The following is a 13537-nucleotide window of genomic DNA, read 5'->3' as shown; positions in this document are numbered from 1 at the left end:
TCTAAAGCTGAATGAGAGGAGAGAGAGTGAAGGTCAGGAAACCTCTGGGCTGGCCCTGTCCTCCTCTCCAGGGTTTTAAAGGGAGTTGCATTATTCACAGACAGTGTGAAATGTTCTGGTCTCATAATTAAGAGTCCTAGAGAGAAGAGAAGACAAACCATGCCTGACACAACATGTATCATCTTTGAGCTCTATTGGCTTTGAGGACCAAACGTGGACAGAGAAGCACATTAGAGCTGCTGTGTGGCAGCAGTTCAGTGATTTGGGGCAGGGAAAAAATATTTAGTAGTGGTTTTATAACAAGATTTTGAGCCAAAGACTAGTTCTAGTTAAATCCTAGAAATACATTCTGTACCTGATGTAGAAGTATGTTGTTTGTTAAATGGAAACAAATTTTAAAGCATCAGACATTTAGTAAGTTCACTATCCTCACTGGTGCAAACTAGAAAGCATGACCTTGAAACTAAGAAATGAAATGAAAGGAGGGTGGCACCATTTTGGATACTGCTCTACATCACCTGGTAATTGAATCTGGCAAAGAAGTGAATTAGATTCTCTGGATTTTGGAGACAAGGCAATATCAAATTACCCAGCAGACAGCATCCCGACTGCTGGCATCAGCGCCCATTGGCTTCCTCCATGAAAGTGGCTTGCAGCTGCTCTTATGCCCCAAGCCTGCAGATCTGTGGACTTACCGATTTACAGCTAGCATTTCTTATTCTCACTCTTCATCCCCTCTGACTCTCATCCTCTGTGGATTTCTTTTTAAAACTCGATGACACTCATGTGTTTTGCGTGTGTATAGGTAAGGCATGTCAGAAAAGGAATGGGGCTAGGGACTGGTTTTAAAGTCTTTGGCAAGATTTGGAAAGTATGAGATATCATCTTTTTGGAAAGGTGTCAGCACTGTGGCTGGAGGGATGGCGTGTCCAGCTGCCCTGATCAATGTCCTTCCATTTGGGAAGCCAACGCTCTGTTTCTGTGGAATGAACTGTTGTGTTAAAGCCAGCCCTGCAGGTTCGTTTTGCCATGGCCCTTCTGCCTTAGTGTGGTGTGGCCGAATTGATAGTAGCCAGGCTGAATCACCGAGTGTACAGCAAATGGTCCTTCCACAAGGCTACATGTTGTGGAGACAACCGGAAATGGATTGTTGCCAATAGTAATAACAGTTGCAAACAAAAGCAGAGTAAATGTGAGTCACCTGTGCAAAGCCCTTAGTATCTGCAGTGGTCTTTTCAGGTGAACTCATAGGTATATGAATGATTTCAGGGCCAGGGGATGATGCTTTGCAGCCATTTTGAAAGTGTTTTCTTAGGTGGCATTTTCAGTGTGTTAAAAATGAACACAGAGCTCTCTATATTGCTACCATTCATTCTTGTTGCCCACGCAGGGGAGGTCTTTGCAGGATGGGTGGTATTCCTATATCAGATGAATTGGGAAGTGAGTGACAACTGTAGAAAAAAGAACTCTGATGATTTCAGGGAACTGACTTCACAGAATTGTACCTATGACAATGTAGTAAGCAACCTCATTGGTTAGCTTTGGGCTTGGATATGGAGAGAATCAAATCAATATTTGGAATCTAGAGAGAAAAGGAGGCTAGATAAATAAATTATGTGATTATACTCATTCAGAATTTTGATAAGAAACTTTAAATGTATCTAGGCATAGGTTCAAATAAATGGCTTCTCCGTTACATTGATGAAATCTAAAGGGGAAAAATGCCTTTCTGGAGTCGATGTGGACATCTCTCTGGAAAAACAGGACAGGTGGTCATCATCTGGAGGTGGAGAGGCCACCTAGTGCCTTGGTGACCAGCAGCACCTCTAGACACTTGGTCTTTGACATGAACGCTGGTGGCATGAAGCAGGTGGCTTTGGAAGTTAACTTTATGCACAGGTAGCCTTTATGGAAGGTTACCTTTATGTAAAGGCTTTTAAATAACTATTTAATTTGTGATGTTGCAGATTCTCAAGGGTCTGAATTCTACCAGTGATTAGAAACCTTACCTGGATCTGTTGGAAACCTTTATGTGAATCCTACCTGACTGTAGGAAATGGCGGTGTGGGCATCTCTTTAAAGTATGATGACGGAAAACTGTGCTACTCGTAGTCACAGTTCTGCCAGTGCATCTCCCTCAAATTGTAAAAACTAAACAAGGTCATCATGCTTGTGCCCTGTTCTTGTAAACACTTGACCTGACAGTTCCTCCAGCAGCACAGAAGGGCCTAGAAGGGCCTAGGTTCTCCTGGACCAAAATATGGATTTAGCAGATATTAGAGATCCTTTTGGCCACCCCCTCTTTTTGTAGACACAGAAACTGAAACCCAAGAAAGTTAAAAGGTCACAGAGCCAGCTGGACAGCACAAGTTCTGTTTCTCCTGTCTCCTGGTACAGGCTCTTCCCTTTGAGGCCGTTCAGACTGCAGCCAGTCATTCTGGATCACCCATGGGATGGCGTGGTTAGGTCCCTCTAAGTGAAAGCCTAGGACAAGCAGTGACATTCCCCACCTACCAGTGACCTTGGCCGTCCTCTCTAACATACTGATTGCATTAGTGAAAACAGAAATTCCATGAGAATGCAGGTGCCTGAGCAAAGTCCGGCAAATGGGAACATCATAAATTAAAGAGTAGTATTGATTTGATGGTTTTGTCCATGGTTGCATAGGCTGAAGATCTGATAATATCCCACAATTCTTTCAAGAGATCCTAACCCCTTAGTTTATTATTTTTTCACTTCTAAGGACTTGGCTCTAAGTTTTTACCTTCCAGGGAATAAACTGTACTCCTGCTTCTTTTCATGAACCCAAAAAGCATCTCTGAACAGATTCAAAAAATAGATGCTGCAACAGAACCCAATTGTATCAGGACGCCTTATAGTGACCCCCTTATTTCCAAAGAAGAGTAATGACCCAAGAGCAAATGGTGTTCAGACCACCTGGAGTTATTTCAGGTTTGACAGTCACTTGCCTCATAGAGACGCCTAAGTGGAGTCCTGTAGATGAACTCATAAAATATGCATTTAATACTTTATTTATGATCTAGCTATAGCACTGCACAAAGGTGACATCAAAATGCATGTGAAAACACCTTATACCGGCTTTGTATCAGGTGAAAAGTGGCTTTTGATAGTCTGTGAAGAGAAGCTGGAGAATGATATTGCTGGACACTCCAAATGGAAGGAGGACTAATTTCTTGGAAAAATCCAAGAATTAATAAATTAATGGTCAAGAAAGAGAAAAAATGAAAAAAATCTAGGAGGGAAAATCCCCACTTTCTGCAATGTAGTGATTTGAAGAAAAAGGCCTGTTTGGTTTACCTTTTAATTTAAGAGTATATCCAGAAGCTTCCATGTTCATTTGCTCATTCAGCCCACCATATGCAAAATATAACTGAGTGATTACACAGAGCGAACCAGAAGTCAATGCTGCCTATTTTTACCTTTAAAAAAAATTTATAGAAATATAACTTTTTACCATAAAATTCATCTGTTTCAATTCACTGATTTTTAGTGAAACTGACAGAGCTGTCAGCCACACCACAGTCTAGTTTCAGCACATTTCTATCACCCTGAAAAGATCCGTCATGCCCATTTGCAGCCAATCTCTGTCACCTCAGGTAACCACTGATCAATATCTGTATATGAATTTGCCTTTTCTGTGAGTTTCATATATAAATGGCTGAATAATATTCCATTGCATGAAGATACCTTTTTTTCCCCCTGAAATTGCCTGGGGATAAAGTCTTCTCAGAGAGATTATAACTGAGCTGGGCTTTGAAGGGGTTATTTGGACCAGGAAGGATGTTGCTCATTTTAAAAAATATTTTCTCTCTATGCTTTGCAGATTGGATAATTCTGTTGATTTGTCTTCCAGTCTCTTGCATTTTTTTTTTTTTTTATAGTTTCTATTATTCTGCTGAAAACCTTTTGCCATACATTTTAGGAGTATTTACTTTCATCTCATGGACTATGGTTATAATTGCTGATTTAAAGTCTTTATCTAATTATTACAACACCTGGGTCATCTGAGTATTGTGATCTGTTGATTGCTTTTTACCATGAGAATTGGTCATATTTGCTTGCTTTTTTGTATGCTGCATTTTGGTTATATAATGAATATATTGAGTTTTATGTTGTAAGACTCTAGATCCTGTTTAAATTGTCCGGAAAAGGTTGTACCTGTAATTTTCATTATCTGCATTGACTTTTTCTATCAGTTCTCTGTTTTATCTTTTTTAGCAACAGAAGTTTCAAGGAAATCCAACAAAGAAAACCAGATCAAAAAAATTGGATTACCTTAAAGGCCAGAAGGTTATTGCAAGATGTGATGAAAATGGCTTTTATTTTCCAGGTAGATATTTCATTTTGTGAGATCCTTTGTTAAAGAATACGATATCGGGAACTGGAGGTTCTCAAACTGTCCTTTCCCTGGAACACTGACTTTTCATAGCTATATTAAGGTACTCCACTTCTAGAATGCAGTGGTGATGGGGTTTCTCCCCATATTTGTGGGGGGAAAATAGCCAGAAAAGATATTTATTTTAATCTCTTCCTTAGTATACAAATTTTACTACACATCTTCTGTGTTCTGTGTGTGTAATACCCCTAAAGTGCTGGTCTGATGTGGTAAGCAAACATGAAAATTCTTGTCTTCATGGAACTTATATCCTAGTGAGGGAGACAGACAAGCGACCAAATAAGGAGGTCGAGAGAGTGAGGGGGAATGTTGCAGTTTTAAATATAGTGGTCCATGAAGAGTTTCTGGGGAAGGGGAACCATGAGTAAGGGCTTACAGGAAGAGAGGCAAGCCATAAGGTCATCCGGGGGAAGCAGAGTGTTCTAAGCAGAGGGGACAGCAGGTCAAAGTGATGAGGCCACAGCGCACGTGACTCCCCAGAGCAAGAGGCCAATGTGGCTGGGCCGGAGAGGTTTGTGTGGGTGTTTCTGGGGCATGAAATCCTGAAGGAACCCGCCAGGTGAGGTTCAAGCAAGAGCTTCGTGAACAGTGAAGATCTAGAGCTGAAGAAAAACACTTTATGTCAGAAAAGTAAAATAGATTATGGCTGGAACCTAGAATTAAAAGGAAGAGGAGAAAAGAATAAGGCTCCTCAGAAAGGTAAGTATGGGGCCATCCCTAATGGGTCACGTTAAGAAGTTTGGACTTTTTCAGGGAGCCACATTTAAAACAGGGAGGAACGCCATCACACATAGAGCTTAAAAATATCTCTCACATCACTGCGTGAAGAGTAGCTGTGGAGTGGGTTAAGATGTCATTCAGGTCCCTGGCTGGGCCATGAGGTAGATTGTGGTACCTACCAGAGGTGGTGTGGACAGGAAGATAATGAAGTGTGTCTGGACATAATGAATCTGGGACATGATGCTTTATGTTCATGTCTCAGAATCTCCATCTCCAGACCCAGAGTAGTCATCAATGAAGATGTAGTCACTGAAATCACAGGCAGGCCTGTGGGGAAAGAGGGTTAGGATACAGCCCAGAGGAAGATCTGCTGGAGAAAGAGATTATACCGCAGAAATATAGCTGCTCTTACATAGGCATTATCTATCAAATACCAGGTACACTTTATTAAATCTTTTTAAATGAGAAAAAATGCTTCAGCAAGAGTTTAGGTTTCCAGCAGGCATATACGTAGGACTGACGACCAGGACATTTCCTTTGAATTTGATAAACATGCTTTGGAGTTGACTGGATAAGAGTAAATATGAATCCAAGCCTGTGAGATATGAGATCCTAGGCTAGGGCGTGAAACTCTCCTTTGCAAGAGTAGGGCCTCAAAACCCAGGGCTCATTTCCCTGGGGCTCAGACTTGCTGACAAGTGATTATAGGAGCCACCCCTGCCTGGTTTTCTGAATTTGAGCCCTGGAGAGGGGTTTGAGGTGAATTTGGCAGTTGAATAAAAATGCTGAAAAAGACTGGATTCCAAAGGTCTGGATGAGGCTTGGGGTCAGTTTATTGGCCAGGGTCCCAGAGGAGAACGAAATGGCTGAGCCTTCAGCACCCACCCCCCGACCCCCCTTTTAATAAAATGCTGAGGCCCTCCTGTTGCCAATCTGGAGAGGGAATGGGTTACGCCATGACACATGCAGTACTTGAGACCAGTTCAGCAGTGATTACCGCTCTGGTAATACACAATTAGAGGCAGAGCGCAGATACTCCTGAGAGCTGCATAGAACCTGGCTAGCTGGGATCATGCGTGGGCTCTTGGGTGGCCTTAGCCTTTGTCCCCCTCCCCTAAAGTCAGTACATCTTTTCTTTCATTGAGACTTTTAGCTGTACTGTCATAGAATTATTTTTTTATAAAAAGTAATTTCAAACTTAAGAAGAGTTACAAGAATAATGCAGAGAATTCCTGCATACTCTTAGAGTTACTAATTTTTAACATTTGCCACATTTATTTTTACCACATTTATTGCTCTCTCTTTCTCTCTCTCTCTCTTTCTCCACCTCCACACATACACACACGTTATTTTTTCTGAATTATTTGAGATTAGGTAACATCATCATGCCCCTTTACCTCGTAATACATCAGCCTATTTCTCAAAACAAGGGTATTCTCTTACTATAACCACAATAAAGTTATAAAATTCAGGAAATTTATCATTATTATGCTATTTTTCACCTGTATATTTCCATTTTGTTAATTGTTCCAATAATGGCCTTGATAGCATTTTTTCTCCAGTACAAGGTTCTATCCAGAATGATATAGTGCATTTAGTTAACATGTCTCTTTAATCTAAAATTATTCCCCAGCCTTTCCTATTTCATGATATTGACATTATTTGAGAGTAAGGTCAATTCTTTTATAGAATATTCCTCAGTTTGGATTAGATTAGATTCAGATTATGCATTCCTGGACAGAATGCTACCTAAGTGATGTCATGATGTCACATCCCTCTCAGGACAGATGTCCCATCAGAGACACCGGTCCTCATTAGTGGTATTTAGATCACTTGTCACTGTGTATTACTATTTTCTCCTGGCTTGTTGGTGCCAAAGGCAAGGAAGAAGATGCATTTCAAAACCTTAAGTTATTATGTGCGGGAACGCAGTCATTCTCCCTATTGTTCAGTGAGAAGCGGCATTTTACTTTAGGAAACTCATCATGGCGAAAAGTCAGGTTTGTAAGATTTCTGCGTTGCGCCATAGGAACAAGTGACACTGGAAGAAAAGGTGGGGAGTAGGGACTGAATACTTTCTCAGATGTAATGATTTAGGGTCAGGAAACCTACTTGTAAAGAGTTTTCTAATTTACTTGAATTCTGCCTCTTTCCTCTGCTGGCCACATGAAGTTCTCTGAGCCCGTTTCCTTATCTTTCCAAATGGGACTTGACACATTTAAAACCCCCATAAAATTGCCGTGTAGATTAAATATGATAATGTACAGCATACCGTAAAGTGTTAATTACTTGTAAAGAGTTTTCTGTCATCCCTCATGAGAGCCCCTCTTAGGAGATATAACCAATCCTCTTCCCGGAGTAGAGGGAGCTGCTTGCAGTTTACAGCTTTGACAGCAGTTCGAAGAGGCAAAACCCAGCATGGCGGGCTACAGAGGAAACCTCTGAGACTGAAGGAGAATGAGAATATGATGAACACGTGTAGGCTGACCCTCAGCTGAGTGGGGCAGGTGGAGGAGCTGCTGCTTATGCCTTTTCAGGAGATAGAATTTAAGCTGGCTGTGAATATCAGAAGAGTCTTAACAGCCAGGGGTAAAAACTCCAGTCTGCAGTCTGAGAAATGCCTGTTTGGAACAAAGATTGAGAGCGATGTTTCTTTCGCCAAGTGAACTGACCCACACTATCTACTTAGTCTATTTCTCTGGTCCCCTGACCTCTGAGCTTGGGCCAGTTTTTCTAGAGTCTCCACAGGGGCACATTCCCCCTTCCTCCAGCCTGGGGACAGGAGATCCCTCTGGCCAAGGTGGCAAGCAGACTTGTAGCCAAGAAGATGCCCGGGATCACCAAGCCTCCATTAGGAGAAAGACCAGGCAGGTCCCTGGAATAGTTCCCAGTGACATTTCAGAGCCAGGTGACAGGATCTCAGCTCTTGGGGTGAGGACAGAGAAAAGCTGCAGTGTCGGGGAAGCCCAGATTGGAAGCTGACCCTGAGTGGGGATATAGAGATGGTAGTAGCTCCTTCATTAGATGCAGAAGGAGCGGGACAGGCTGAGCCCTAACTGGACAGGCTGCTCATGTCCTGGGTCCTCTAGTTCCCAGAGCATGGCCAGCCAGGTGTCAGCACTGTGTCAGCCCAGTGTCAGCACCGTAAGGCTGATTCTAGGTCACGCCGGGAGAAAGCGCACTGATTTCTGGGGGTGGCCAGAGGCCCACATCCACAGAGATTGTATGAAAAAGAAAGGAGAACTAAAAAGAAGTTGTAGTAACAACTCTAGGTCTAATCGCCTAGAGCAGGTTCAGCAGACATTTTCTGTAAAAGGCAGAGAAGATATGCTTCGACTCTGGGGTCATGCAGGCTCTGTCACAGCTGCGCAGCTTGGGCAAATGGCTGGGAAACCATGTTGCAGGTTTAAGGCTGGATTCTGCTCAGCCCCAAAGGTAGGGTACGAGCGCGGTCACTCAGGCCGTAGGGCTGGCTGGCAGCCCACACCCCGAACCTGACCTGCGGGGTGCGGGATGCAAGGAGCCACCTCCATCAGGGGTGGTTCTTCATTGTTTCCGTAATAGGAATTCTTTCTAAAAAACACTGTTGGTTTTTCTAATTAAACGAGTAAAGTCACTGTACGGTATGAAATGTGTGACTAATGTGTAAAGAATATTTCGAAAACCAAATTGAACATTTCAGTTTGATAAGAAAGCACACACACTGGAAAGCTGTTTTTCACGTGTATGTTTTTTAAAAAAGTTTTCACTTTTTTGGTTCTCTAAAACAAAAGACATAGACTTGAGGTGAAAACCTGCAGCTGTTTCTTAGCAGCATAAAAGAACATGGGACCTTGCCAAGGCTGGCGTGTGAGCTGGGGCGGGTGCCAGGCATTCACACTGTGGGAGCCCAGTGGAGACAGGCACATTTCTCAGAGCGGGGGTCCATGTGCAGCTGTCACTGCCTGGGGAAGTGTCCATGTCAAAACTCCCCCTCATTATTTGTTATCTCGTTTTAATGGGAAAGTACATTTCAGCTGGGCTAAATGACAAACTATGTGAACCTTAAAACAGTATTTTCTTTTCCTGCTGTAATAATATCCTTGAGGAGAACTAAAAGATGAGGAAATGCCTGGCTTCTTTTTCCTTTTCTCCTCTTTTGGTTGTACCTTTCCGGAAAGCGAGGGGATGCGCTCAGCCTAGTTAATTTCTCATCTATTGAATATGAATGAAAAACTGGTGATGGGAGCTCACATTTCCTTTTGACTTTCACAATTTAACAACATCAATTTTCTATATCTAAGTTTTATAGAAAGAAATATGGCTAAAATAAATAGATAAACAGATGATAGGAAGTGTTCAGGAAGCGGCTACTTTTCTAAGAATGACGTTCCCAGTCAGAATGGTTGCTGGTGGCGCAGGACAAGCAAGCTTCTTTGTGTTCCCTGGGCTCAGCAGTGTCCTGGACTGGCGTGCTGCACTTCATCCCTTTGCTTGGTGGGCCCCAGATGCATTGTTTTCTGGTGGAGAAATCAAAGGGCACACTGATCTAAATAGGCAAAGCGTGACAGCTTAGCGCTGCCAACAGGATGGGGCCAACCTAAGGAAACAGACATTGCTTGTCTTTATACTATATTTTAAATCTGATTCCTTCCAGGGGTTGTGAAGAAGTGTGTGAGCCCCACCCATGCACTAGTGGGCTTCAGGTACGGAGACACCAAGGTCGTGCCCATCTCCTTCATCACGCCTGTGGGGGGCGCCATGCCCTGTCCGCTGCTCCAGGTACCTGCTCTGCCCACCTGTCCCAGGCCCCTTTCATCATTCCCAGTGCTCTGAGAGTGGCATGGCCACCGTTGGGCCCTTCGCTGGGCATCTGGTTGTGCTCCTGCAGAGGGCTTGCATTTGGGTGAGAAGTGGCCCCCCGTCCTCTTACCCCTTGCTGGGTGTCTGCTCACACCCTGTTAAGTAGCTCACACTTCGCTTGTCACTTTACAGACAATAGATGGTCAGGGAAGGGAATTGCTGTAGCCGCTAGTGCTCTTGAAACTTTAACCACAAAAGAGTATATTAAACTAGATTTAAAACAAGGGCCGAGGTAGCGCTTTCCTTGACACCAAGGCCAGAGAAGACAGAGGAAGCCTCCCGGGGTTCCACTGCTGTGGTTTCTTGGGTAGAGTGAGCCAGTAGGAAGAGCACTGCATGCACTCATAAGATGTCTCCTGTTTATCCCGCCTTCCCCAGCCAGACCCAGGGCACATGTCAGTGCACTTTCCCCTGATGGTTAGTCCTTTCCATCTGATGAATGCCCAGAAGCCTCTGCATGACCCTTCCCAAATTCCCTTCCTGCCAGACGCTATACCTCTGTAACTTTTACCCATGGAGTCCAGCTGTGTTCTTAGAGTCATGTGAAACAGACCTGCTCCTTCCCAGTGTCAGGGTGACAGCCCTTCTGATATATGAGGACACTGTTCATAGTGACCCTTGGCTTCATGTGAAACTCTTCAAGTTCTTTCCACCAGTCTTAGGAGGACCCCCCCTCTCCATTTTGCTGGCTGTCCCCAGGACCCTAGTCAGGTGAGAAAGTCACCTGCTAGAATGGGGCTGGCCCAAACCGATCACAAAATTCCAGATGTGATTCAATGAGCACAAAGAATTTTGGAGCTACTGACTCTGAAAAAAATATGCATTTGAATTTTAACAACAATACTTCATCTTGGGGTGTTTTAAAATGAGCTTATATTAATATTGTTTATAAGATCTGGGATCTGGAAGCAAAATGTTTACTACAAAATATGTTCTCATCTACAGGTGGGAGACTATGTGTTTGCCAAAATAGTGACACCCAATGGATTTGATTTCTATGTCCCTGCCATTGTCATAGCACTTCCAAATCATGATGTGGCCGAAGATAAGTTCTACACAGTTTTGAAGTGTAACAACCGGAGAGTAAGTAGACTTTCATTCAGAAAGGAGTTTCTCGCAAGGCAGGACGTGGCTCCTTTCACGCCCGCCTTCCTTGCAGGCTACGCCAAGCCCTTTCCTGGCACCGCCAGATGACCTGAAGGAATGAGTTCCCTGACTGTACCTACCTCCGCCCAAGTGCATGAGTCTGCTCTGGTTCACAGCCTGTCCACCCTGGCACACAGTCTGCCCTCATTGAGACAGCCATGGCCTCCTAACACCATTTAGTGGCCATTTTGGCTCCCAATCCTCGCTGATGGCTGGGGGCCCACTTGCTTCTTCAGTGCCCTCCCTGTCCTTCCAGTACCACTCTCTCATGTGTCCTTGCTGCTGCTCAGACCCCTCTTGCCTTATGCTCCCCTGCCAGTCTTCCTTAGGTATTTTTCCTAAAAGTTTTAGAAAGTCTTTATCAGTTTACAAATCTGATGATGTCACTTGCCTACCTGATATCCATCCCACCCCCCTTCACACACACACACACACACACACACACACACACACACACACACACTTTTTTCATTAACTTCTAGGAAAAGCCCAGCCCAGCACAGGCCTGCCCCGTGAGCATGGCTTCCAGCCCCATGGGAGCTGCTTCCTGAATGCAGTAGGCTTTTCCAAGTCCCTGGGCTTTAATTCTTCCTGGACCACCCTCCCCATCTTCTCTCCATGAACACTTGTCACCCAAAAGACACTGCCCAATTGTGACTTCCCACTGAGGCCCTCATGGTCCCCTACACACTGGACTGCCCACTTCCCACACTGGCTTCCTCCCCAACCTCCCAACTCCTTAACCGTGGGGATGGTGGGCCATTCATCTTTGTCCCCTCACAGCCCCTGATGAAGACAAAGGTCTCACAATTGCTTTTTAAATTACTTGAATGCATAACATTTCTAATGGAAAGGACATTGCCTTGATGGACCACTTAATATGCCTAGAAAATAGACTGGCAAGAAAAAGCAGCAAATAAAATTATATTAGCTAACTTTATTAAGCACTTACTGTGGGCCACAGGGACTGATGCTATCCGCATCACAAACAATTGAGTGCTTAGAACACTGGGGTGGGAGCTGTTATCATTCTCATTGTCAGACAAGGAGACCAAGGCAGAGAAGTTAAGTCACACAGGGTGAGCCATGGAGCAGGCCTGCGAACCCAGGTGGTCTGGCTGCATCGCCTGTACCCTGACCCCCTGTGTCGGACTGCCTCATATACCGAAGAGACATAGCCAGTCATTTCTCAACTGTAGCATGAGGTATCCATCAGGGAGGGGGTCACAGTTAATGGATTTGAGGATTAAAGACAAAGACTGAAAGCCACCAGCTCCAGTGGGGCCAGGAGTACTGGTTCCATTCTGAAAGAGCAAGCAGGAGAAAGGAAAAGCCCTGAGAGGAAATGGACTTTCCTGGAGCTGTTTGGGTGGCAGTAGAGATGGTCTGGAGGAGCAGCAGGAGGGGAGGCCCTGTGGTGCTGCTCTGGAGATAACTACCTGCAAGAGAGGGGAAAGCAAATCAAGAGATGATTAAAGAGACATCCCTGGGCATGTCCTCAGGGTGGGGAGAGATGAAGCAGTTGACCTAGGATCCCAGAGCAAGAGCCCAGGAAGGACCTTGGAATCCACCCACAGGACTGTGGGGCCCTGGAGACCAGAGTGGCACGGTGCAGGGGGTGGATGCTGAAGACAGTTCTGATGGAGATGCTGGGAGACTCGTAGGGCTGAAGGTGGGGTGTTCAGCAAGAGGCGGTGGTGCTAGCTTATAAGTCCAGTAAAGAGATTGCCAAGCTGAAGTAAAGACAGGAACGTGGTTATATAAAAGAATGTGCGTGTGTGTATGTGTGTGTGTGTGTGTGTGTGTGTGCGTACCTGTACGCATACTCCCTGCTTCTTATGTGGATGGACTTGGCAAATGATCCAGGATGTGGAGAAGTGACAGAGAGGACTCAACAATGACTTTTATTCAACATGTAATTATCAAGCAGGCTGTACATTTAAATTGCACTCTGAAGTATCACCCTGAGTGGGATAATGCTTAGTAGCTATTATGAATGGTTGAGCTAGAATAAAATTACATCTGAATTGTGGATACATCTGATTTAGATTGAGTGAACGCTTTGGTATTATTACAGGAATTTTGCCCTCGGAGTGCACTTATTAAGATCAGCCAGAACAAGTATGCTCTCTCTTGCTCTCATATAAAGTCACCCCCAGTCCAGGAGGATCCAAAAGTGTAAGTGGCTCCCCCTTCTCATTTCCCGAATTATATTTATATTTTTGCACCTAGAATCAGTTTCTGAGTTGAGATCCATTCCTACTTAAAATGTAGTTCTGTGATTATTCTTCCTTCAGTGTCACACCTTTTACCTACCGGTTATTTGTCTATCTTAGGGGCCCCCAATCCCCAGGCCTCGGACTGGTACCAGTACGTGGCCTGTTAGGAACCAGGCCTCACAGCAGGAAGTGA

The 13537-nt window shown here is 44.3% G+C and overlaps 1 protein-coding gene across 8 annotated transcripts in view; it reads left to right on the top strand.

The window, feature by feature from the left end:
* VWA3B (von Willebrand factor A domain containing 3B) overlaps nt 1-13537 on the top strand; it is a 137040-nt gene that overhangs the window by 119213 nt on the left and 4290 nt on the right. For all 8 annotated transcript variants that reach the window (XM_023524304.1, XM_023524306.1, XM_011381973.2 and 5 more), the window contains 4 exons: nt 4240-4351; nt 9774-9898; nt 10925-11062; nt 13203-13303. In XM_023524304.1, the coding sequence (XP_023380072.1) occupies nt 4240-4351; nt 9774-9898; nt 10925-11062; nt 13203-13303 (476 nt within the window). The remainder of the gene's footprint in view (nt 1-4239; nt 4352-9773; nt 9899-10924; nt 11063-13202; nt 13304-13537) is intronic.

This window comes from Pteropus vampyrus, unplaced genomic scaffold (genome assembly GCF_000151845.1).
Source record: "Pteropus vampyrus isolate Shadow unplaced genomic scaffold, Pvam_2.0 Scaffold461, whole genome shotgun sequence".
NCBI lineage: Eukaryota > Metazoa > Chordata > Mammalia > Chiroptera > Pteropodidae > Pteropus > Pteropus vampyrus.
Note: the sequence above shows the minus strand (reverse complement) of the source record. Positions and strands in the feature narration are given on the sequence as shown.